Source organism: Ochotona princeps, chromosome 15 (assembly GCF_030435755.1).
Source record: "Ochotona princeps isolate mOchPri1 chromosome 15, mOchPri1.hap1, whole genome shotgun sequence".
NCBI lineage: Eukaryota > Metazoa > Chordata > Mammalia > Lagomorpha > Ochotonidae > Ochotona > Ochotona princeps.
The window spans coordinates 30361792-30389458 of NC_080846.1; the positions used below are offsets into that span (position 1 = coordinate 30361792).

General features: G+C 43.5%; 1 protein-coding gene across 2 annotated transcripts; it reads right to left on the bottom strand.

The window, feature by feature from the left end:
* Window positions 1-838: 838 nt before the first annotated feature.
* Window positions 839-27555, bottom strand: BBS10 (Bardet-Biedl syndrome 10). 2 transcript variants are annotated; one of them, XM_058673203.1, is made up of 3 exons: window positions 27117-27555; window positions 25839-26780; window positions 839-1112 (listed from the first exon to the last, which is right to left on the bottom strand). In XM_058673203.1, the coding sequence occupies exons 1-3, from the start codon at window positions 27299-27301 to the stop codon at window positions 1085-1087; spliced, it is 1155 nt and encodes a 384-aa protein (XP_058529186.1). In that variant the 5' UTR covers window positions 27302-27555; the 3' UTR covers window positions 839-1084. The 2 variants fall into 2 exon arrangements, with proteins under 2 accessions (XP_058529186.1, XP_004583110.2); XM_004583053.3 differs by lacking the exon at window positions 839-1112 and having other exon boundaries at window positions 23547-26780.
* Between the last annotated feature and the right edge of the window lie 112 nt (window positions 27556-27667).

Sequence of the window (27667 nt, forward strand, 5' to 3'; positions counted from 1 at the left end):
CTAGACATGTGGATGAAGCATTTTGGATGCTCCGGTCCAACCACACCTACATGACAATGCCCCGAGACTTCTATCTGAGCCCAGTTGACACATGGAACTATGAGAAATAATTATGTTTGTACCAGGCTACTATGTTAACTGCTAAAATAACTAAACCAGGACTGAAGATGTGAGAGTAGGTATTCACATTACCACCTGTGAAGAACGTGAAATGATAGATGTACAACAATTACAACTATCAAACTCCATACCTGGCTCAAGGAGTAGGGCTTCAAAACTGGGCAGGTGGAGTGCTATAATAGGTCTCCTGCAAGAATGACACACACACTTGTTTGGCCACCTAGACAGATTTTCCCACCCACTATCACATTTATCCCAGTCCATCCCAACCCTCGATGGAGAAAGATGAGAGACAAACAAGAGCAGTATGACCTCTATCCATAGCTGGGACAGGCGACACGTCCAGGCTACCATCCAGCTGGCAAGAAGGCGAAGGACAGGAAGCCAATATCTGATTAGATGTTACAGCAGAAATGGCTGAAGCTGATTACCCATTAGTCCTTTGCTCTTCTGATCAAGGGCGAAGATTCCATCCCAGTTAATTTGCCTTTGTTCCACGGCCACAGACTAAACCGTTAACCTCAGCCAGCTGTCCAAATTGGATGTCCTCCACTATCCTGAGAAAAGCTAGGAGACTCAAGGTCTAACCCACAGCTTTTCTCAGGGAAGTGCTGTGTGGTGAGTGAGTCCATCTGCAATGCTGGCATCATCAGAACAACAACTAGGTTCTAAAATTCACCCACTCGTTCCTTTTCCCTTCACATACCAGCTTCAGCTTGCTCCGCATTTTGAACCCGTTTCTGATAACAGGACCATCTCTCTTTAGTCCCTTGAGTCAAAAACACTGACATCATCTTTTGAAGCCTCTCCTCTGTCAATCTCCTGTATGCACAGTGAGGCTTGATGTCTCTTTAGAGGCAACATCCCTTAACCCTTTCTCTTTTCTGCTTCCACAGTTCCAGGTAGGTAGTTCTTGGAGGGAATGTTCCAGTATTTTTCAGAGTGATTGCAACTTCTACCATTTTTATTTCTGCAGTCCAATGTTCACAACCCTGGATGAAAAAAATAAAAACTCCTGAAAAGAGATTCTGATCGTGCTATTTTTCAGCTCACAATCTATCCATGGTGTTCTGAGAACTGCGACAGCCCTGCACACTCCTAAACCTGCTACTGTAAGCGTGAGCCATCACTGTCTGAGGACAACAGGGCGTTGGGTAGGTCCTGTGGCAAGTTGAGAGTGTAGATCCTGCCAACGTCATTTACTTCCCATGTTTTTAGAGCTACTGTTCTGACCAAATGAACCACAAAATTCCATGAAATGAAGGCCTGACTCTTCATTCCAAACATCCACAGCCTTCCATGGGTACTTTCCAACTTTACCAGACTCAGAGATTCACTGTCTTTGGGTGGCACAGAAATGGCTTGTGTGGGCACACATGCCACCGCTCTTCCATCCCTGGTCCAGGCAAGCCATTTCCATTGCCGTTAATCACAGTCCTTGCTGTTGGGCTCAGACAACCTCAAGATCCTCACCCACACTAAACAAGTGGGCTTAACATATCCATGAAAACCTATCAACCTTGTGTGCCAGCTCACATCTGATGAATTCCAGCCCAGGTAGAGGCCCTAGGTTCACCGCACTGCACTCATCACACAGAGCAGGTAACTCCAACATTTTCAAGTCAACAGTCTGGGTGAGCTGTTTTTCTCTGGCCCATATGCTGGATGACTTCCCAGGTTGCTCAGATGTAGGTGAAGAACCATGATAATGCGGTTGGGCCTCTGGTCACTACAGGCCATGGCAGGAAACTGATCCTGATGGTTAGCTCTAGGAAGCATCTTGGATGAAGATGTCCTCTTAGCAGAAGCAGATTTCCTGGGAAGTCCCACATCTATACACAGCACCCATCTCCGCACAGGCAGACGCTGGCAGCTGATTTCAAGAGATCCAATCCTGCATGCATTGTTATTTTAAGTGGATTCATTCACGGTCCAGCTGGTCATAGGTATCCCACCTATTTGGGGTTCACTTTGGAGGTTGGCTGATTCAGTCAAGCTCCCTGGAAGCATCAAACTCTGAGCTGCCTGCTGGGAGTAGCTCAGTGTGCAGCCAGCTTGTGGGAGCTGCACGTCCTATGAGGCCCACCACGGACAGAGTATGTGGCAAGGTGAGCAGTTTTCTTCTGCTAAGGACCATTCCTGAACTGCTTCGGTGCTTTCCCCTTCCCTACCGGATCACAGCTTGCATATTCCAAACAGCCTAATTCCAAACATTCTCCTTCTGAAGTAACTGACTTCACTCTTGTCTCAAAGAAGAAAGTAAGACAGATGCTAAAAATACCACTTAGAGAAACCAACACCAGGGGAGGGAGTTTGTCTTTAATTGTGATTCTCCTGAGAGGGCCCAAGCTGGGGTTCCCACTCTAGTGGATAGAATCTACTCAGTGTGGATTTCATGCCCTAATGACAGGCTTGAATGGAATGTAGCAAAGTTTGACCTGATAAATGAAGCCTGCTTCGAGTGTTACTGTAAATGCTACTTTGATTGCCCATACAACATGCTTTCTGCAAGTCTCGGAATGCTTGAGTCCCTGGAGCAATCATGGATAGCAAGGCAGCACATGGGAGAGGAAAACACGGGATAGGAAATGACTGTACCAAATCTGAGGTTTGGACCTTTAGCACCCCCATACTCTGATTCCACCAAGTCCCTTTTGTCAGCTTAGAATTCATGGGGTTTCATTTTGGTTGGTTTAAGAATTATCTCTGTTATACATGAAATGTTTGTGTGTCCATCAAACTTATGTTGAAGCCCTGATTGCCAATGTGACAGACAGGGTTTGGAGGTGTGGCTTGTAGCATGTACTATAGTATGGAGGTAGAGCCTTTATGAATGGGATTATTGCCCTGAAAAAAACAGAGATGAGAGAGATGCTCTTTCTATCACAAAAGAAAAGAGATCAAAGAGAAATGCTCTTTCTCTCCATCACTGGGGACACAGCAGGAGGCTGGGCCTCATGATCAGATCATTCCCTGGGCACCAGATCTGCCACTGAATCTTTGTTCTTGCACTTCTTGCCTCCGACACTATAGGAAATAGCTGCTGTTTACAAGACACGTGGGCTATCCTATTGTGTTAGCAGCCTGATCTGCAATAAGTTCCTATAAGAATTCAGTATGAAAAGGAAAGGGGCACAATCCGTGCCAAGGACCACTTGCCACGGTCTCATTCAGAGTCATCATTTCTAACTCTTTGAAGGGGAAAGGAGGCTATTACAAGTGCAAAGATGAAGACGCCAATGAGGCAGTGTCTGTAACTGGATTGGCTTCATAGAAATATAGACCCTGAAGGAAATGAGCCCTTGGAATCATCTATATTTCAGCACTGAAGATACACCTCACCTGCCATAGTGATATCATCCTAAAGGAAATGATTTTACCAAAGGAAGCTAACATGTCATTTCAAAGCCCATCTCTCCATAATTCTGTTAATAATTTGTAGGATAACTAAAACAAAACAAAACAAAACAAAAAAAAACAAAAATCACTGGCAAGAAGTCAAACCCGAAAGAGCCTACCAGTCAAGCATCATGAGACCAGGGCTGCTAATGACAAAGACCTATGGTGCTCAACAATACATTTTCTAAAACACCATGCAATAAGTACCTAAAAAAACAGCAAAAATTGGGCCTGGCCTGAAGACTCAGTAGCTAAATCCTCACCTTACGTGCGCTGGGATCCCATATGGGTGCTGGTTCATGTCCTTGCTATTCTACTTCCCATCCAGCTCCCTGCTTGTGGCCTGGGAAAGAAGTGGAGGACGACCCAAGACCTTTGGACCCTGCATATGCGTGGGAGACCTGGAGGAAGCTCCTGGCTCCTGGCTTTGGATGGGCTCAGCTCCAGCCATTGTGGCCCCTTGGAGAGTGAATCAGCAGACAGAAAATGTTCCTCTCTATCTCTCCTCCTCTCCGTACATCTGACTTTTCAATAAAAACAAATAAATCTTTAAAAAAAGAAGAAAAAGCAACACAAATTCGAACAAAGTTAGAAAATTGACAAATAGAATTTTATGAAGAAATAGAAATAAAAGGACCTTTATAAAAATCACAAGATATTATGAAGAATTAATTCAGAAAACGCCTAGGGAGGACTATAACATAATAGCATATACTTGCATGATTTATTTAATGGCATCAGTAATTAACACATTTAAGATTTCTCAGTTACCTTTAATGTTCATTATTGCTCAGTTTATTTCTCAGAAGATGTCTAAGTTTCTTATTCACTGACATCTATAAAATTATGACACATTCCTCTATTTTGTTCTACCGTCTTTTCCCTTAAATGTCAAGACAGAATATAGTGCTTGATGCTCTCCAGGCTGTAAATAAATCATAGACATACCATATCACTCATGAATTATTCATTTTTGTTTGTGCTTTTTATAGGACATTACGCACCAAAATCAAATTCAGAGTATGGTGATATTAGGCGTTTCAGATCATTAAAATAACTGCAATCCAGCATACCCTTGGAGGTTGCAAGTAATGCAACCTGGCATTGCGAGTCCCTGGCACCCGTGTGAATGATCTAGATGCAATTTCTGGCTCCCGGCTTCAGGCTGGCCTGGCTCTGACTGTAACACACATCTGGGAAGTGAACCAGCAGAGGGGAGCTATGTCTGTCTGTCTCAAATAACAAAGAAAGAAAAGAATCACTTAAGCAGGCATGAAAAGGACTGAGTGGGACTTTTTGACAGCACAGTCCCTCAGATCATCCCTCCATCCTAGGTAATCTCCCAGAACACTTCATACCAGCAGAGATCCTTTTTCTCTGGGTAGCGCTGATACCTGATTTTAAAATCAGAGGTCCTGGGTCCAGCGTGATAGCATAGTGGTTAAAGTCCTCGCCTTGAACCTGCTGGGATCTCATACGGACACCGATTCTAAACCCAGCAGCTCCACTTCCCATCCAGCTCCCTGCCTGTGGCCTGGGAAAGCAGTTGAGGACGGCCCAATGCTTTGGGACCCTACACCTGCGTGGGAGACCTGGAGAAGCTCCTGGCTCCTGGCTTCGGATCGGCTCAGCCTTGGCCATTGCGGCCACTTGGGGAGTGAATCAGCTGATGGAAGATCTTCCTCTTTGTCTCTCCTCCTCTCTGTATATCTGACTTTCCAATAAAAATAAATAAATCTTAAAAAAAACATCAAAGTTCCTGTGCTCTCTGATTGCCCTGGGAAAGTTGCCTCCTGCTCTGGAAGCAAGTTCCAACAGCTCCTGCTGCTTGGAAAAGTGAAAGCTGATCTGAAAGGAAAGACACTCTTTCTGTGAGTCAATTCTTACGTAAAGAAGACAAACAAGATGCAACGCAATAAGGTTGGTGTAAATGTGATAGCATGGAAATGGAAATCTAATTTTGTTCAGTTGTTGCTTGGGAGGCAGGGGCACATGGGAATTGGTGTGAAATCATATTTTGAGAGGAGGCAAATTTAGTCAGGAACACACCAGGAGTCTAGTCCCAGGGCAAGATGAACCAATCTTCAGTCTTCACTTTCCTCCACAGCATAAGGGCGTTGACCAGAACACTTCTGGGGTCATGGTCAGGGAGGAAAGGAGTTATTGAAACAGATTAAACTGATCTGGGCTGGAATCCTGATCCTGCTGCTTATTGTGCCTCAGTCTGTCAGTCTTTCCTGGCCCTTCATTCCCTGACTATTAAGTGGGAAGAATAATATCTACCTTTGAGGTCTGAAGGAGGAATAAATAAGGAATCAATGTTCTCTTTCTTCTTTCTCCTTTCACGCTTATTAATGACTCAATGAAGCATGCTTCTCTGAGCAGGAAATATTAGGCCAGTTAGTGCTTAACTCCCCCTACTGCCCCTCACTCTCCAACATCAGAGGACCTTTTCCAACGTAACTGCAAGCCAGGAATTCTGCTTTGGAAAAATTATGAAACGTATTATCAAACTTTCTTATTTGCTTGTAGATTTTGGGGAATTGTATTTGTGTCCTTCAGAAATATAAATCAGGAGCCATTTTATAATTTCTTAAAAACATTTACTTATTTTTATTGGAAAGGCAGATTTACAGAGAGAATGAGAGAAAGATTTCTCATCCACTGGTTCACTCCCAAAATGGCCACAATGACTGGAGCTGAGCTGATCCAAATCTAGGAGCCAGGAGCCTTGATCTTCTTTGCAGTCTTCCTTTCCTTGCCGGTGCAGGGTCCCAAGGCCTTGGGCCATCCTCCACTGCTTTCCCAGGCCACAAGCATGGAGCTGGATGGGAAGTAGAGCAGCGGAGACACACATTGGTATCCATATTGAATGCTGATTCTTGTAGGTGGAGGGTTAATCAATTGAGTCATTGTGCTGGCTCCCCCTTTTTAAACATTTTTGAATTTATTTATTTTAAAAAGTTATTTTATATATTAAAAGGTGGAGTGGTGGAAAAAAACAGAGAGAACTCTTCCATGCATTGATTCTCTCCCCAAATGGCTACAGATGCTGGGATGGGGCCAAGTGAAGTCAGGAGTTAGGAACTCCATGCATGTGTCTCACACGGATGACACGGTTCCAAGCACTTGACCTATCATCTGTGCCTTTTCAGGTGCACTAGCAGTGACCTGGATCAGAGGCAGGGCATCCGGGACTCAAACCAGCCTTCTAATACAGAATAGTGGTGTTGTAAGTGGCAGCTTAATTCATTGCTTCAAAATACTGCCCCAAACTGTTTTATTAAATGCAACCATCCCTGTGAGGCAATAAATGCTATGCATGCAGTGTGAATTCCATAAATATTAACCATCAGCAGCATCATCATTGATATTATTGACAACTTCTAGGAAGGTCCCCACTGACAGAGGTGATAATGATTGGGAAGTAATGGCCACAACAATAACAAAAATCTGTGACTCTGTGACTGATGAATTTCCATGTCTCTGATATCAGAAACTGATGGGCTATCAGCTTCCCTGGAGAAGGAAAGGTTCCCTGGGGAATGTGGCCCAAACTTGCTATCGTTAGTGCAAGTCCCATGTGCATTTGCACACTTCGCAGTGTTGGCCATTTGAGGACTCATTGAGTAATGTCAGTGCTCCAAGAGGACAAGTTGGGAATGCCCTGACTGTGTCCAGATGGCTTTGGCTATTTTTATAGAACTTTTGTCTCCTGGGATTAGAGCTACATCATCAACTTTGAATCAGACTAGAACAAAAAATTCAAATCTTCCTCTTTGTATGGTCTTGTAATTTGCACACTCCAGTTTGGGACCTTCTATAGAAAACTAGAATAATCTTTCTTGACCTTCAACCTATTCCATGTGATTCGCAAAGTCCCATCACCACAGCCTCTCACATATGGCTAACAGGCAACATCCAGGCATGGGCAAGTACATCTACCTCTTCTTTAAATCCCTCATTTTTATTTGGCTGTACAAAATCAAATAAACTATACAGTCCCACATTAAGGAAGTTCCAACTATTCCAAACTTTTAACCAGCCCTCCATATCCCAAATGGACATCTGAGACTTGCTCCCTCCTTCCTTGCTTTCCTCATATTCTCAAAATGTTTTGCTAATTTATCTTCAGCCAAGTCATTGTTTCCCATACTGAACACAATTCTTCATCTAAAACTCTTGAGGCCTAATGTTTTCTAATTCAAAACACCTTAGAAGAGTATCATGGTGTATATACTGTTATTTATTTTACCTTTTAAAAAAGATTAGTTTTATTTGACAGAAGAGAGTAAGAAAGAGAGTATGCATATACAAGTTCCCATCTGTTACTTCAATCATCAGATACCTGTAATACATAGGAACGGGCCGGGGGAAGCCAGAGCTCCAAAACTCTACCTAGGTCTCTCCCATTTGGATGGCAGGGACTAATGTATTTGAGTCATCACCCGCTGCCACCCATAGGGCATAACTGCAGGAAACTGGAGTCAAGAGCCGGAGCTAGGTACTACACAGTAGGTCAAGGGCATTTAACTGCTAGGCTGACCACTCACTCATGTATTTTAAATGACATATCTGGGCCCGGCGGTGTGGCCTAGCGGCTAAACTCCTTGCCTTGAACACACCGGGATCCCATATGGGCGCCGGTTCTAATCCCGGCAGCTCCACTTCACATCCAGCTCCCTGCTTGTGGCCTGGGAAAGCAGTCGAGGATGGCCCAAAGATTTGGGACCCTGCACCTGCGTGGGAGACCCGGAAGAGGTTCCAGGTTCCTGGCATCAGATCGGCGCAGCAGCGGCCGTTGCGGCTCACTTGGGGAGTGAATCATAGGACGGAAGATCTTCCTCTCTGTCTCTCCTCCTCTGTGTATATCTGACTTTGTAATAAAATAAATAAATCTTTAAAAAAAATGGCATATCCAAATGCACCTAAAAAACACCCCCTAATCAAACATATTTTATTGTCAAAATGTAAGTATGTGGCCAAATGGGATAAAGACCACAAAGATTACCTCATCATTTCAGGTCAGATTTGGCTACCTCATGAGTTTTCTGCAAGTTCACCAGAAAACTCTTATTTTGGCAACATGTTTTTTTTAATTGTAGATAAAGAATTCTTGACTTGTAAAAACAATTTATTTCATAGTATATCTTTGCACGGGAAACAACTTCCCGTCCTGTACTTCCTTCCAAAGAAATTGAGGACTGTGAGTTTCCTCCTGGATCTCTCTTCCTGTGGCCTTGTACTCTGCCCTGAGGAGGGGAGCGATGGGCAGAAATCTCTGCCCATCAGTAATCACTCTGATTGGTAACCTTGGGAAATAAATTGGCCTGCTCCACTCAGCTTGGTGCCAATTATACTCTTGGTAAGGATCTACTAACTGGCTCTGCTGTGGCCTAATGTGGTCACAACGCCTGCTTCTGCTTCTGGATTTTTTATTACTGTTCACAGCGACAGTGTTACTTTGCCCTCCTTCAATCACCCTTTGCCTTGTTTCTCAGTGAGTTAAGAACTCAGACTAAAGCTGCCAGTTCCTCAGACACATCAGCATTGGGTTCTTGGCTGGCAATATTGAGAAGTTTAAAAATGTTTATTTTCATTTGCTCAAAAGGTAGAGAGACATACAGAGTCCTTCCATCTACTAGTTCACACCCCAAATGTCCTTAATAGTTGAAGTTTGGCCAGACTGAAGAGAGACCCTGGGAGCTCCAATTGAGTCTCCCATATAAGTGGCGGGGACCCAAGTACTTTAGTCATCATCTCTTGCCTCCCAAGAAACTGTAATAAAAGGAAGCAGAAATCAGAAGCAGAGCCAGGACTTGAATCCAAGAACTCTAATATAGGAAGCAGGCAGCCCAACTGTGGCCTGCTGGACCAAATAATGTTCACCCCACATTGACAAATTATACCAATGAATTTTTAAAAAATGGTTATTTATCTGTTTGAAAGTCAGAGTTACAGAGAGAAATATTTCATCTGTTGGTTTACTCCTCAGATGGACATTGGGGCCAGGCCCGGGCCAGACCAAAGCTAGGAAACCAGAACTTTACCCAAGACTTCCACATGGGTGGCAGCTACCTAAATACTTGGACCATCTTCCTCTGCTCTTCCCAGGCCATTAGCAGAGAGCTAGATTAAAAGGGGGCAGCTGTGACATGAAAAGATGCCCAGATGGGATGCCAGCATTGCAGGGGTCAGCTTTGTTGGCTACACAACATTAACCCCAACACCAATGGAATTCTATCTTGAAAGAAATAAATATACCCATGGAGAAGATTTTAGTTACATTGGTGCTTGGATTTGGATGTGTGGGCAGTACCTTTGCCCTTGGCTATCACAGAGGCATGTGTTAGGTCAGGCAAGTTTTGCAGATGTACATTTAACCATGGCAGCCAGTACAGCAAGACTTAAGCAAACCACACACATCTGGAGGGGGCTCCTGGCTTTGGATCAGCTCAACTCTAGCCACTGCCAGGAGCTTCTTCTGGGTTTCCCATGCAGGTGCAAGATCCCAAGCTTTAGGGTGTTCTCCACTTCCTTCCCACGCCACAAGTTGGATGGAAGTAGAGTAGCCAGGACATGGACCAGCACCCATATGTAATCCCGGCACATGCAAGGTGAGAATTTTAGCCACTAGAATACTGCACCAGATCCACAAAAGCATTTTATAAAACACCATAAGTGTGCAAAATGTGGTTATAAAGACCAACACTTGCCTTGGAATAAATTCAAACAATCAGGAAAAGACCACTAATAATTCATGAAGAAAAGTTATTGTGGAGGGCACAGAACACACGAACAGTCCCTTTCCCATCTGACAATTTATAAGGATGTAGTCCATTTCTTTACTTTGGTTTTTGGTCAAAGTCATTTTTCTTGAATTAATGTTCTACATTCACATGCCCAAAGAAATATTTAGGTTTGTAGGTCAAAGGATTCAATGGATATTTCTGCTTTTTTAAACTTGTAGCTGTAACCCAAACTGTGACAATAGCTGCAAGTCCAAGCGGAAGATACTGGAAGCACCTACTCAGCATAGCTTAGAGGGGCCAGATCTGATCCCATGCATGTTTGCTGATTACCAATCTCAACTCCTCTTAAGACTCCAGATGCAGTGGAACACAGGGGCAGTTAGGAGAGTGGGCTTTAGGGTCTTCTTCAATAGAAAGCCAAGTGAAGGAACAAGCCAGAAATCCTCTCTGTGCTGAGGTATGATGAGTGTCACAAGCTGAAATGGATCATTTACTGAATCCTGAGCTAGATGCTGGTGGACAAGCACCAGTCCCACCACCATAGCAGGGGTTCAATTTGCGCTTGAGGAAGACTGCAGCTGCTGCTGATGCAGGGCAGCGCAGACACCTCATGTCCCAAGTCCTAGGCAGGGCAAATGTTAAGGGAGGCAAGCCTGCATGAGTTGTCAAGGGGACCATGTGGACTCCAGCAAAAGAAGCTTGGCACAAGAGCAAGCTCTGAGTGAGGACCAGAGTGTACATAGTGAGTTAGCTGCTGCATGTGATGCCAGCATTCCATATGAGAGAACCAGTTGGAGCCCCAGCTGCTCTGCTTCCAATTCAGCTCCTATTTATGCACCTGAGAAGGCAGCAGATGGTGGTCTAAGTACTTGGGCCTTTGCCACCCATCTGGCAGATATGTAAAGAGTTGCAAGCTCTGATTTAGATTCAGGCCAGAGCTGCCTGCTGCAGCTATTTGGAGAGTGAAGCAATGGATGGAAGACCTCTCTGTGTTTCTTGGTCTCTCTCCCTCTCTCAATTTATTGTTCTGCTTTTCGAATAAATAAATATATTTTGAAAAAAGCAGAGTGGGAATTATGCGGTGCTGTGTCACGTACACCAGAGCATACAACGTATGTGAGTATGGAAGTAGGCGTGGATATAGCCTCCAAGCCTCCTACATGTGCTCCTCCCAAAAGAAATGGGCCAGCATGTGAGCTTTCTCCATAAGAAGACATTCAACAGCCAAGATGCTCAAACAGCTATACCATGTAACATTTTGCTTCTTTTCTTATTGTTTCTCTTCCTCTCCACCCTGTGTCCCCAGTGTGGAAGAATCAATGGAGTCCCGGAGGACAGAAGAGAAGTGGGGTAGGAACAGACAGGGTTCCGAGCAGAGTCTCATGTGAGCAGGGAAAGGAGTTGCTATTCAGTAGGGGAGATGCTGGAATTTTATCCCAGGCACTTTGTCATGCACAGAGAGAGGAATTCTCAGCACTGGCACATAGAAGTTTTATTCAAAAGGTGAGAAAGTGAACTGACACGCATGCACACATACACACACGTGAACATAGGTCACCGACAGATAACCACACAAACACCCTACATGAGTAGAAGAGAAGAGAAAGCAGTGGGGGAGGTGAAAGAGAGAGAACACTGCAGCATTTCCTGCAGTTGTGGTCTCCAATGGAAGAGAGGACACCTCCCATCTTCTCCCTTTATGAGTGTGGAGGGCTGCCTCCACAGGTGGGACGTCACTGGGTTATATTCTCCCAAGTCCCAGTGAAACTGAGGCACCCTGGGAAAGCAGTGTAGATGGATAGGAGGGTAGAACACATAGAGTGAAGGCTTGTGGCTTTTGGCACCCCCAGTTCCCCAGATCTCCTTCACTGTCTGCCTGGCCCCTACCAGACAGACTACAACTCTGACATTAAGTTGTTCTGGATTGTCTAATTATTGCATACAGGAATTCACTGACAGATAAAGCAAGAGATCTTCATGAAACAGTGTCCAGAGGTGGAGAAAAAAGTAGGGTGGTTGATGGTAATGTCAGAAGGCCAACAACACCAAACAAAAACTAGACATTTTCTAACTTAATCCTATTGGAGTCCTACCAAGGTTGTTAAAACAGCTACCTTTGCACTTTATCTGGGCCATGAAGAAGGGAAACATTAGTAAGGCTACTGTAATCTCCTTGACACAGGAACTAATGTTTGGTTCTTAGATTCTGCTTTTCAGCTTTTCTCAGGCCAAGATGACCAAGTCCATAGGGCCTTTTTGCCTCCTGGAGAAAACAAAAATGCAGGAAGCCATGACACCTCTCCTTGCATCTTTTGGTGGAAAGAAGAATATCTTTGAGGGTCGAAAGAGGACAGAATTTTCATCCCATAGAAAAGGAGTAAGAGTTTGGCTGGATCCAGTAGCAGCAGGAAACTTCTGCCATCGTGCCAGGCCTCACTTAAAGTACTACCTCCTTAAAGCACCTTAGGCTTCACCCCAGAACCAGTCCAGTTTACTGTTCTTTTTATCTAGGCTAGATGACATGGCTCATTGTAAGAAATGCCTTCTGTCTCCCTTATATTTATATGACAAAACACCACTGGGATCCAAATAAATGCTTAATCTACTCAAGCCAGCACCCGAGATGGACCCAGTTATGATGAGAAGACCAAGTCTTTTTACTCTCATGGACACTAGCCTCAAAAGAACCTGAAGTGTTCCTCAGTGACAGTGCCATACTTCCAAGCACAGCTGTTCTCAAACTGAGTTCCCTGGTCCTACAGCATCAACAACAGCAGTAACTTGGTAGAAAAACAAGTTCTTGGGTGCAGGCACAGGGACACAGGGTGCTAAGACACCAACTGTGGTGCCAACATCCTGTAGAGATGCTGGTTCCAGTCCTGGCTGCTCCACTTCCAATTCAGCTCTCTGTTGATAGCCAGGGAAAGTAGTGAAAGATGGCCTAAATCCTTGGGACCCTGCACCCACATGGGAGATCCTGAAGAAGCTCCTGGCTCCTGGCTTTGGACAGCCCAGCTCCAGCTGTTACAGCCATTTAGGGAGTGAACCAGTAGGTGTAAGATCTCCCAGTCTATAAAAATATAAGTAAATAAAAAAAATAAAACCATGTGTCTAGACAAACAAAACACCAAAAGCAAATTCTTGGGCCCCAATAAAAATGTCATTTTATATTACTGTCAAAAAATATCCAAGAGTGAGTACTTCATAAAGTACAACTGTTGATTTGGACTTTAAGCTTTGGAGAGTAGATCAGGTGACTGTATATAGTACGCGCCTCTGCTGCATCACCATGATCAATGGCATGACACAGCTGGAGTGATGCAGTTACATGATGACAAAACAAGAAGAGCAAGGAAGGTCCAGCTTTAGTCTTACAATAACCCACTCCTGTGGGAACTAAGCCAATCATTGACTAACTAACTAACTGACTAACCACACTATTGCTGAAGGTGTTGTGTCTATGATCTAATCACCCTACTGGTCTCACCTTCCAATTCTGCTGCTTTGGCCATATGAACCTTTGGGAGATAAACCGTGGAAGCTACCAATCAGAAAGTCACAAGGCAGCGCCCACCAATCCGGATATATTACACCCTCTTGGGATTTTCATGTGTCCTTCAGTTTGAGAGTCACTCTCTGAGTCAACTTACTCTCCCACTCTGAATACAATGAGCCTTTCACTTAAAAGGAGGGGAGAAGGGGTGCTCTGCCCCACTCATGGAGGCCCTCACTGGCCCAGACTGGGCTGCATTCTCTCTGAGGGGCTAGCCCTGTGTAGCTCTAGCCTTGGGGTCTGACTAAAGCCTCTGCTCGCCTGCCGTTGCTGCTCTGACCACATGGTGAAGCATGCATTCTGAGTCATTCATTCATTTAAAACCTTTTCTCAGGGCTTGGCCAACTGAATGTGTGGGGAAGGGTCTCCATGAGCCCAAGACTAGCAGGTGCAAAGGACATGGAAGAACTGGAAATTTTCCACTGTGGCCCCTCGTGTCCTTGTCCACCATAGCTGCTTCTCCCCCCCTCACTTGCACATGGTCTTACCCTTGCACTGTTTCTCCTACTCCGCTCTGTAAGGGAGAAGCTGTTGAAACAATGACTGCTAATTAGTGAGAATAGTTCCTTCCTTTTCTGAGAACTGTCTTTGAATAAATGTTGAAGCTAGCTGAACTTCAGATGACCCCATCTGCTAAAGCCCCATAAAAAATTCCACCCTTCTTCCAAAGTTAGAACACTCCTTTCTCATTCTAGCAGTGTTGAAAAAGGGTTTATGCTAATGGTGTTCTTGTTTTTTTCCACAAAGGATATGCATTAAGAGGTGCTGAGATGCAAGCAGCAGGTCCACAACTTGTGGAGAAGTCTGTCTGGGAGTAGGAAATTAACATAGGAAAAGGTGAAGAGACACACTCTGGTGAGACCCGAGATGGAAGCAAAGGTAGAGGTGGACAGAAATAGGGGGAACGGTGGACAGAGGGAGATAAGATTACACCTGGTGAACATCCAGAACGAGTTTTTGTGATGATGAACATGATGGTGATAAGTATTAAGGATAAGAATACATATAAAGTACATAAAATTATTAGCATAAAATGTCTTCATTACTGTCTCAAACTGTATAAAGTACAATGTTAGGATTAGAAGATACAGACAACCTCAACCTCTCATCCAGCAGTCATTTCTCTAGAGTGGTCTGGATTGCTAGGGGAAACTTTTGTTCTCAAATATGGGATGAATGAAGCCAGGGATGCTGGGAACCTCATTTTAGAGTTGATTCAAGTCTCTATCTTTGACATTTAATGTGTATGTATGTGCATGTTTGTGTGTGTACATGTCTGTTCATCTGTTCATGCATCTGAGTACATGTATATGTGTGATGTGTGTGTGTGTGTGCACCCATGTGTGCTTGGGTACCTGGATCTTTGTGTGTTCGTGCAGTGTGATGATTAAACAGTGGTGACATCAAGGAATTATCAACATTGATACTAAATACAAATGCTGACAGGCTTTCAATGTACAAGAAGAAAATAAAATTTGGCTTAGCTGTGAAAAAGTGACATTAATTATAGTCATTGGCACAAGCTCCTCACCATTTATGCTTAATTACCATGCAGCACAATCATAATCATACGTGTCCTTAAATATGTGCCCAGTCAACTTTCATGCAAGTTGTCTTGATGAGAATGATCAGCTCTGCTCTACTTAGATGCTCTCCTCAGATCTCACCACAGGGGCATGTACTACACAGCCCAGCATCCAGGCACACTGTCCCGAGTCCCCAGCTCTGGGAAGGTAGCAGGAGGCTCTGATCCCTAAGCTCCTGAAGTGCTCGCAAAAGCACTCTTTTCCACTGGACCTTAATGCAAGGGGAATCAGAAAGCATCAAGCTTTTAAGCTCTTTCTCACCTATCACCAGGGGCCTTCGGAGAGTTCACAGAGCTCACATACTCCAGCTAAGGAGACACACAACCATCAGAGAGAAACAAAGAGAGGCAGGCCGCTAGACAGGGAGAAGCTAAGAGAAATGCAGCACACTTCAAGAGAGACAGACAAGATGCTGGCAGACAGAGATTTAAAAAGTAGGATAGACTTGAACACAGGCGGTGCCACTTTGGTGAACACAGTGAATTCAGAGGTGTTCATGGGCTGGCTGTTTTTCTCTGACACTCTGTGAGACAGTTCCCACAGGCAAACCTGGGCAAGTGGAGTATCCCTCCTTGCCCTGAGTAGCAAGGAAGAATGAAAAAGGGGGAAAGCAAGAATGAAAAAGGAAAAATGAAAAAAAGAGGAAAGGCAACGAGTCTGCGGACTCCTTAGAATTATGCTATCTTACATATTAGCTTTAGTGATGTTTTTATGGGAAAGGAAATTAAGGCAAGTAACTTGCTCCAAATTACCCATGATTCAAACCCTGTGATCTAGTGGCCAGTGTCCTCGTGTAGCAGCATCCCATATGGGTGCTGATTCAGATCCCTTGGCTGCTCCACTTTTGATCCAGCTCCCTGCAAGTGGTCTATAGGAAAACAGGAGAGAATGGCCCAAGTGTTTGAGCCTTTGCATTCATGTGGTAGACCCAGACGATCCTGGCCCCTGGTTTCAGAACAGCCCATCACCACCCTCCACGGGCATTTGGGCAGTGAACCTGCATATGGAAGCTCAAGCTCTTTCTCTCTGCCTCTCTTCTCTAATTATGCCTTTCAAATAAAAACAAATCAATCTTTATTTTATTTTTTTAAAGATTTATTTATTTTATTACAAAGTCAGATATACAGAGAGGAGGAGAGACAGAGAGGAAAATCCTCCGTCCGATGATTCACTCCCCAAGTGAGCCACAACGGGCCAGTGCCGCGCCGATCCGATGCCGGGAACCTGGAACCTCTTCCGGGTCTCCCACGCGGGTGCAGGGTCCCAATGCATTGGGCCGTCCTCAACTGCTTTCCCAGGCCACAAGCAGGGAGCTGGATGAGAAGTGGAGCTGCCGGGATTAGAACCGGCGCCCACATGGGATCACGGGGTGTTCAAGGCGAGGACTTTAGCCCCTAGGCCATGCCGCCGGGCCCAAATCAATATTTATTTTAAAAAACCCTTTTGATCTGGTTTCAAACTCAGTGTTGTAAAGCAAAACATGGCAACAACAAAACTAATTATGTAACAATAGTTTAGGGACCCATGACAAATTGTAAACACAATTGTGTCTACTAAAACTTACACATTAAAAGACAGTCTGTGCACAGATATGCAGCAGCCTTTTATTTGGACAATCTGTGATCATGGCTAAAGTGTGGGCTCTTCTTTCAATTTTCTGTTTTATGACATAATTCTTCTACAATTGTTCTATTTCTTTCTTCATTAAAAAAAATTATTTGGGCCCAGCATGGTAGCCTAGTGGCTCGCCCTGCACGCTCTGGGACCTCACATGGGTGCCAGTTCTAATCCCGGTGGCCTCGCTTCCCATCCAGCTCCCTGCTTGTGATCTGGGAAAGCAATTAAGGACAGCCCAAAGCCTTGGGACCCTGCACCCACGTGGGAGAGCTGGAGCAGACTCTGGGCTCCTGGCTTCGGATTGGCTTAGCTCTGACTGTTGCAGCTGCGTAGGGAGTGAATCAATGGATGGAAGATCTTCCTCTCTGTCTCTCCTTCTCTGTGTATATCAGACTTTCCAATAAAAATATAAAAATACAAAAAATGTACTGAAGTATAACTTGCACATGTAAAAGGGCATTCATCACAGGTTTACAGCTTAATGAATACTACAAACTGAACACATTTGTGCAACAAGCTCCCACATCAATACACAGTTCGCTAGCTCCTCCAGCCACTCTGCTAGGGAGATTTTAAACTGGTTTGTGTAACAGCATTTACTATATTTGCCAGATTTTGTATCTCATCCAGATGGAATCATACGCAGTACCTACTTTTTACATTTTTTGTTTCTGGGATTTTTTTTTTTTTTGTAGTATTATGTAGTTGCAGGCTCCAAGCTTTAAAGTGAACAAAAACATCTTATTATCAAAAACCTTAGCTGATGAAAATTAAGTCCAGTGCCACAAGCAACAGTGCTATTTTCAAGTATTCAATTTCACAAAGTCCTAGTGACATGTCTTGCCCAAGGATGGTCTCACAGGCATTTGTATCTGCTCCTGGGCCAGGAAACCCTGTTTTGCTTCACAGTTGTTATTGGTTTTGTAACCAAATAATGATCTCTTAAATTCTATTTGTAAGCATTATTGTTAAGCCTAGAGCTGTACACATACCAGAAAAGCCAGCATTTGAGTTACTTGATTCACCTCTAAAAATGTTCCTTTTGTGCACAGTTGTAAAGACATGTTATTTTTTAGCACCAAAACTACTACAGTTTACTTTGATATGTGTTTCTCCCCCCTACACACACAGAGTGCTCACACATTTGATTTTTGGTTGCAGATTGACATAGGTTAAACTTAATGATGCAGCCTTTGTGTGTGTAAGGAATTAATACTTCTTAAGTGAAACATGAACATATATTATAGAAAAATTTACTAGTCTTTCAAATCCCATGTTTTTATTTGTTTTAAGATTTATTTCATTATTTGGAAGGCAGAGTAACAGAGAGGGAGACACAGAGAATGAGTGATTGTACATCCACATGTTCACTCTCCGAATGGCACTGACTACCACAAAACAGTTGCTTCTTAGTCTCGCATGTGGGTACAGGTGCCCAAGTGCGGGCGTCATCCTCCAGTGCTTTCCCCAGGCAGTTAGCAGAGAGATGAACTGGAAGTACAGCAGCTAGAACTTGAGCTGGAGCCTTCAGGATGTTGTACTGCAGGCAGCAACTTCACCTGCACATCACCATGCCTACTTCAAGCTAAATGTTTTCATTTTGTTAACAATTTATCTGAACAGTAGAGGGGCAGAAAAGGAGAGACACTGTGAGATCATCCACCCGCTGATTCACTCACCAAATGGCCACGATGTTCAGGGCTGGGCCGGGCCAAGTCAGTCAGGAGCCAGGAGCTTCATCTGAGTTCTGAGGGTGGCAGGGGCCCAAGTACTTGGACTGTCTTCCTTTCACAGGTGCATTAGCAGGGAGCTGAACCAGAAGTAGAATAACTAGTATTCAAATTGATGCTTGTAGGAGATGCTGGTGTAATAGACTGGGGGGAGCAGCCGACCCCACGTATGAGGGGCCGCAAGATGGCGGCTGGCCGAGGGCCGGGAGGCGGGACTTGTCCCGCCAGTAGGCGAGCAGGAAGTCGCAGAGATAGGCTAATGCCCCCTCGCTGCGATTGCTGGCCTATCAGATAGTGCCCAGTGGACCCACAGGGAGAAGTGATTGGTGGAAAACTGTATATAAGTAGCCCGTTATCGGCTATAAACCCCTTTTGGTTCACCTGCCCGTTTTCGTTCGTCCGTTTGTGTGTTTGGTCGTCCGTTCGTGTGTGTGCCGGTTGTGGTGGAGGTTCCTGTTTTTTCCAGGCCCTCGAAATTCCTCGTCATTTTAGTGTCACTGCAGGGCGGCGACAATAGACAGTGGCACTGTAATGCTAGACCTAAAGTCAAGTTTATTGAGGCATGATTTACATAAAGGTCATCCTCTTTAGTATACAGTGCTACAAGTTTTGACAAGCACGTACACTGTTGTAACCACTACCACAACCAAAATACATCACAGATTCTTGAGTCCAGAAGCTCCTTCATAGTTGACTGGTGTCCTAAACTGCACTTCCTGGCGATCACTGATTTCGTGAAGACGGGTTTCCCCTCTCCTTGTTACAGACAGATCACACTGCACGGCACAGGCTCCTTGTTAACTCTTGACATTGTTTTGCAGCCTCCGCCTGCCTGGCCTCACCGGCTTCTTCAAGGCCTCCAGCCCCAAGTCTTACTTCCATCACACCCTGCGCTCTTTGCTTCTTCCTGCACTGGTTGAACTCTTGCTCATCCTTGCGGTCTCAGACTTAACATTTCTTCAGGAGAGACATTCTTGATTAGTTCAAATCCCTCTTCGAAGTATTGTGCACACTATCAGGGAAGCAAGTTTATATTTGTGTGTGCATCATTCTGTCAGTGTCCCTCACTGGATTACAAGGGCAGAGACTCTGCCAGGTTTTGCTTACAGCCATATTCTCAGCATTTAGCCTAGTGGCAGCAGCAGCAGCTATTTCATTATAATGAAGTAAACAGATACTCTGAAACCATTACTACTCTAGACGTTGCCAGTGTATGATGAGGTTTGTAATACGTCCATATTTCCCAACACTCTTGTCACCAAATGGTAAAGTCTAATTTCCCTTCTATTAAATTGTAGTCTGATTTAGGATTCCTTTTTTTTTTTTTTTTTTTTGTGGAAAGGAAGATTTTGGGGAGAAAAGAAACAGAGAGGGAAAGATTTTCCATTTGATGGTTCACTCCCCAAATGGTCACACCGGCCGGAGCTGAGCTGAGCTGATCTAAAGCCTGTAGCTACCAGTTAATAAGACATTTGTAGTAACAGGTAGCATCAATGTAACAGGCGAACAAGTTCAGAGTAACTATTTTTAGATGTGAATGTTGTTTATGATTCAATAAGAAATGGCTTTGAAAGTATTTGACTTTAGAAAGAGAATATGTAACGTACCCAACCTCAGGCTGATATGAAAGCTAAAAATAAAATTATGCAGAAAATATGGAAAATACTGTACAATCACAACTTTGGCCAAGAGACTTTTCAAAATAAAATACAAAACCTAAAACCACAGAAAAAGATGTGCACCTAACTCACTTTTAATGAGTAAAGTGCTTCAGAGGCATTATGTGGGACAGTGTTGTGGCACAGTACTTGAAACTGCCACCTGCGATGCTGGCCTCTCATCTGGGTGCTGGGTTTGGTCCTGGCTGTTTCACTTCTAAATCAGTTGCCATCCTGGAAGATGGTCCAAGTGCTGGGTACTTGGAATCCATTTTGGAGACCCAGAGAAATCTCCTGGCTTCTGCTTTCGCCCCAATAACTGGACATCTGTGTGATGAACCAGCACAGGACAGAATTCTCTCTGTAACTTCAACTTTCAAACAAACTAAATACTTTATTTTTAAAAAGAAGTGACATTATCATAGAAGCCACTGTGTTTTCATGTTGCTCTTTTCTGGGTTATGCACACTAGAGGAAGCCCTCTGCCATTTTGCATGAACACCAAGTAGTTGTAGGTAGAAGCTCATGTCATGGGGAATGGCCTCCTACCAATGGCCGTGTGAGGAACTAAGAGAATTGACTCCTTCAGCGGGAAGGTTTTCAGATGTCTACACCTTAGCCAATGCCCCAAGTCATTTAACCCACAGATTGAAACTATTCCCAGATTTCTACCCACAGGGATTATGGGAACTAATGCTTGTTTTAAGTTAGTAAGTTTGGGGATAATTTGTCACACAACAGGAGAGAGTTGAAAGGAAACCATGAGGGAAATATAGCAAATTCAGGTAACTTGTTTAAGGATATGAAACTGCACAGTGGCAGACACAATGGTAGATCCTGGTCCAGATGCAAGCCACTGTGGTTATAAAGCAAGTGTCCTCTGTGTCATGCCACACTGAGCATGGCAGGTAAGGCAGGACCAAATATGGCACACTAGCAATGCTTAGTAAGGCAAACACAAACTCGTTTTACTGTGCTATTATAAACTTTTTGCAGATTGGTTCTTTTTGCAATTCCAGGAATTGTTTTCCAGATTTCAGGAGAAGCTGCTGACGCAGGAGTTTCTAAGAGAACAGTGAGTAAAAGGCAATCCTTGTAAGAATTTTAAGGTACCTGTATTATTTGAAGATTTTCTGGGATGCTGTTTTTTTTTGGCGGGGGGAATATATCAAAGCAAGTTTGCTGTTACAAAGAGGTAACTTGAAAGTAACTGTTTTCTTTAGTTCATCAATGTGATATTGTAAAATAGTTTTCATGTGAATGGATATCAGGCTGCTAAGTTATACATATGTGTGTTTATTTGCATTAATATCCATATATCACACATATTTAATATAGTAACATACATTGAAATACTTACACTTAGAATTTATAAAGGGATTTTTTTAGTTACCAAATATCCAACACTTTCGTGCAGAAAAAAATTTCTTCAACAGAACACAAATGGCAGTCTTCAACTTGTGTTCTCCAGTTACTTCTCTGACACACTCAGTCATCATGGAACGTGGAAGCAGCCTAGCAGGGAAAGTTCTGGTGCAGGATCCAGTGAGACCCACCTGACTAAGGTAAGCTTTCTGCACGCACAGTGCCTAGTCATGCTCCAGTTCTTACTGACGAGATTTCTTCATCCCATCTCCATGGAGCAACTTCTCATCTTTCCCCTTCCATTTTCCCAATCAAAGCAGCAAGACATTATTTCCATCTAATCACTCTAGTGCCTTTGTTCACTTTATTAAGACACTGTTACTGCTTTTTTAAGATAAAAATGCCTGGAGGCAGCCCAATCGGGAACAGAAAGGTTCACAGATACTATGAAAAAAAAATGTGAGGGGCCTGGCACGATGGCTCAGTGGCTAAATCCTCACCTTGCAAGTGCTGGGATCGCATGTGGGCACCAATTCATGTCCCAGCTGCTCCACTTCCCATCTAGCTTCCTGCTTGTGGCCTGGGAAAGCAGCAGAGAATGGTCCAAAGCCTTGGGACCCTGCACCTGCATGGGAGACACGAAAAATCTCCGGGCTTTGGATTGGTTCAGCACCAGTCATTGTGGACATTTGGGGAGTGAATCAGAGAATGGAAGATCTTTCTTTCTCTCCTTCACTCTGTAAACTTGCCTTTCCAATAAAACTAAATAAATCCTTGAAATAAAGAAAATAAGATGTGTTAGCGTGAGGTGGAATACCTTACTGATCTGAAACAACAGTAACTCAGTGGAGAAGCTCCTGTGCTTTCCTCTTCCGACGGGGAAGAAGACTGCATTTTCTTCTTCTTTTTTTTAAAATTATCTATAGGATTTTCTTCCATTTTTTTCTTTCTATTTGACAATCTTTACATAGTTAATTAGGGCAGCTGCTGTCTTAGATCCCACCCCACAAACCTGAGTGACGGACGCTCTTCCCAGTGAGTAGCTCCCCTCGTCACCCCCGGCTGATCCTTGTGACTGTACAAGCAATAGAATCTGGAGGAAGCTGTCCAGCTCAGCCCAGTCAGCCCCCAGAATCAAAGCTACTAAGTTCTGGGGTTATTTATCATGCAATAGAAGACAGGAACATGATCTTGATTCTAAATTGTCTTTACATTTTCCTTGTTCTTCATTTTTAAATTTTTATTCAGGTTGTTATTTTATATGGTCTTACTTCAGGTCCCCCTCCATGCTTTGTGGCAGAGAGTCTAAGTGTAATATAATTACATTTTTGAAAATAGCTCTCCTATAATTGACTCAGCAAAACATACGCTCAGTAATACTCTGTAAATTAGGATAAACTATGAAAGCTTCATTATCATTTTCAAGGGATTTTTAAAAATTGAAATAAATGACTTGTGTAGCTGCTGTTCCTCAAAACAGAACCTAACTCATTGTAACAGGACAAAATGACTGATTCATCCACGAATAGACCCTCAATGTACATTTATCAGGTAACCATTGTGTGTAAGATACTAGGTCAGGTTCCAAACAAATGTAGGACTCAATCACAGCTTATAGTGGGGCTTCTGAACTAAACCATCATACTTATTCAAGCCACCACACAAAAGAACTGAGCATGTCCAGTACAGTCTTTTAATAGCTTCAATGAGGAAGGAACACTTACAACAGTAAAACCATCTGACAAGCATTTTTTAGAAATAAATAAAACCTCTACAGCATTTTTGGCTTTCCTATAATTTCAGTGCAAGAAATACAGTTAGAAACCTTTTGGAAAGAGAAATCAGTACAAAACACCATGACATCTTAAAGGACAGGATGTTAAGATTTTTTAACACATCAAACCACTACTTATTCAACTGTAATGCTTCTTTGCTTCAGTTTTCCTACATTTATTCCTGACCCAAGCAGTGTTGACCTTTCTATCTACAAACTTTTGAGGGGAAATGCATAAAGATACAGCACATCCAGCATCCGGCACACAGCAAGCACTCAGTAAGAATTTGTTCAATAAGAACGTTGTGAAACACATACTAGAAGAATGAGTTAGATAATATTGCTGCTTTATTCAATAACCACTTCTCAATACTTGTTATATATGTAGAACTGTGTTGAAAGTTACAGTGAATTCCTAAGAGTTGATGAAACTGTCCACATCCAATGGTGGATGCAGTTATTACTTGCATTTACAAGCTTTTAAATAAAGCAAACATTTGTATTTACATTAGAAACCATTATTGAAGTCTACGTATGAAATATAGTCAAAATCAGTTAAGTACACAAAATATCTTTGCAAGTCTTTAGGAGCCAGGAAAAAACCAAGTATGAATTTCATGTTCTTTCTGGTATTAACTTTTAACCACAAAAATTAATTCACTGTAGTCTTACTTCTGGTAACATGTATTCAATGATATATGGATAGTAAAACTCTACCCAAGTTGTTCCAAATAAAATGGAAATAAATTAAGAGCTACATAAAAGTAAAATGGGTCCGAATGCTTTTTGGAAAAAAAGACTTTTATTCACCTTACATACCACAACAGGGAAAAGTTGTTACAAATGAAGCAAATAATATATTTATATTGTAAACCACAACATTTGAAGAACCCATTCAAATCTGGGGTAAATGATCCTATGCACCAAATACAGAAAAAAGGAATGAGAAGGAAAAAATTACAACAATGCAGAAAAGAGCTAAAAAGGAATTATTTTCCCCTAGACATACAGATTGATACAGAGTTAAGACAGATATAAACGGGGATTTGACAGCTCTGGGCAGATCTTGGCCTCCCTACCCCAGTCCCTCTCCCAGCTCAGCATACTTTCATAAAGCACCTAATATTTTTGTCTGAATGCTCTGGGGGCCTAGTGTACTTCTGAATTCATTTATAGCTATGAGGCTTTCCCAAGAAGACTTGGTTGACCTGAGACCTAGTAGCCACACACCTGCTTTACTTTATGGTTTAAAAAGTAAAATTTCTGTTAGAGTTCATCTTCTGAATCTTGATCATGAACTTCCTGAGGCTGCCTCTTAATACTGATTATCAAATCAATGGTTAATATTTTTGTCAAACACTGGAGAACTGATGTTAGTAATTGGTATTTACCTATCACTGATTCCAAACCTGTCTGATCGTCTACCAAGGGTTGATCAGTTTCCAGTGCATGAAGAGCTCTTAGATACATTTGTGGAAAGCTATATTTTCCTTTCTTGGACTTACAAAGGATTTGGGGAAGACCTAGAAGTGCATTAGCTATTAACATACTAACCACAGTTTCTTCTGATGGTTGGCATTTTTTGGCATATTTGGTTAGATAGTAATGCAACAAGATTTCAAAATTACCACCCACTGGCAGAACACAACCTGCTGGTATCGAAGACCAATAGCAGCTCCCACAAGTACCCACATCCAGTGGGTTATATCTCAAGGACATCATGCTCTGGTTTCCAGTAATTTCTGTGAACTCTACATTTTCATAAACTATTTCTGTCCTCATGTTTTCTGTTGGACTAGAAGTGGAATTAGTCTTCATCAATAGGGTAGTGTCTTCAGTGACACTGTATTCCCCAGGAGACAAATGTCTCAGTGTTTCACATGTTTGCAAAGTATCTGCTGCTCTCAGTTCTGGCTTTGAACATGGAATACAAGTTTCTAATTCTACATCTGAAACTGTCAAATTTGAACACACTTGTAAATATGTTTGTGTGTTTTTCAATTCAGCTTTATCCTTCACAATTGTGTCCTGATGTGGTCTTTGTATTGACTCATTTCCAGGACTTTCTCTCCTATTTTCAATGACAGAAGGACCTGATGGGTCGTTTTGGCCACTGGCACATGTAATGTAACTTAGGTTGTGCTCTTTATATAACTGCTGAAGCATTTTCCACGCTCCATGTAAAGCATGCTCGTGTTGCTCAATAAGACCCTGCACTGGCCCACAAAGAACTACACAGTGCGGTATAAATGCACCCCTGCTGACCAAGCCAAGATGCACATACCTTTTGGATCTAAGGATGAGGGGTTTACAAAATGTCGCCAAAGCAGTGTCAGGAATGTCACACTGAGAGGAGGCCTGTGGTACAAATGGAGAAAGATGAGTGATCCTCTGGATGAGGCAAACTTCTTCTGCTGATAAACACTCTACCACAGATATACCATTTAGTGCTGCATAATACGAAACTAATTCTGATTGCTTCACACTAGACAGGAGCAATTTTACATTCTGACCATGTAGCTGTTCCATTATTGCCTTGGTTCTTTCCATCACCCAAAATTGAGAAGTCTGCAATTGTGCTTCTGAATTTAGAACAAACTCAGATCCACTACTTGCAAGAGGAAAGTGAATGGTTTCTGTTACTAGGACTATTCTTACGTCCCCATCTGCTGGGCAGTACACAGAAAAATCTCTGGGAAGCAACAGCCCTCCTATGATCTTAGACTCTGACACAGGAAGGCCAGTGACACCAACATTCAACTCTACAAAACACTCATCCATCAATTCAAACACTTCAATTCCACTCGTGCAAGTTATACACTTGAAAAAGTAGTTACACATCAACTGAGAAACAAACTTGTGATGGTTTTTTCCCACCCTTCCACAAAAGTAAGCAGTTAAGAGCATCTCTAAGGAGCTCCTACACAATGTTCTCCCATTAGCGGATGAAGAAAAGATGGACAGAAAGTGTCTTCTCAAGCATTGGTCCATAAGACGGTCTAACACACGTGTCTGAAATGTTAAAAGACATTGGGAAATAAGTTTCCACTGACAACAATTTTTCCAGTGCCTTCCAAGGGTCTGCATAGTTTCAGATATCAAACCATGCTTCTCTTTGGCTGTGATGGCACGAAGTCCTCTGAGCAAATGGCAAAGAAAGACAATAAATGTTTTAGCACCATCTCCTGCTTTTTTGAGATGACTGGAAACACATGCCACTATCATCCTGCATAAAAAAGAAATAGAGCAACTCAGATTGTCACAAGGTTGGCTCCCTGCATCTGAATCACATTTTTTTTTTCTGCAAAGAAAAACACTGCCCCTTTAATATATACCCTTCGTTTTAGTTTTTCCTATTCCAAGTCACTTTGTTCTATTCCTAGAGTCTAGGACTGGGTGGAATGAGGACAGCAAAGCGAAATCTCCTTGGGAACGATGACTAGGGGTCCCTGGGAGGCGCTGCTGCCCCGAGAGTATCCTGGTTATCACTTAGGGTCCAGGCACTCGGCTTCTGGACGGGACAAACTCAGGGACCCCGCCCACAGCGCCCGTGCGCGGATACCTGGCGACTGGATGCTCTAAGTGCAGCGCCAGCAGCAGGCGGCCTCCATCCCGGCTGAGCAGCACCTCGCCGGTCGGCTTCGTACACACAACCTGCCGCCCCTCGGGGCCCACGCAGCGGCTCACAATGGTTTCCAGCACCTCGGCCACCTGCAACGCCGCCTTCACAGACCCCCCGGCGGCCATAGAGCTCGGAGGCCCGATCGCCTCTCAAACAGCTAGCTGGTCGGACCAAAGACGACCGGGCTCTGCAGGAAGCGGAAAAGGCGGGGAAGAAAACGGAAGTCAGAAGCAATAGCGGAAGCTGCCGCAGCCCGGCTTCTCGGTTGGGCGAGCTGCCTGTCCTTCAACTCGTTTAGCGGAAGAGCTCTTCAGTGCCCGTGTAAGTGTTCTTCGGCTTTGTGCCCGTGTAGAGACAAGAGGCTAGCCCATCAGAGGAACTGTCCCCCATGCTGTTTCCCTCCTCTTCAGCCGATTCACCTGCTCTCAACTCCTCCTCTCCTGAGGTGGGCGCGCATGGCGCCTGTGCAGGAGGGAATGGCAGCACGGGTT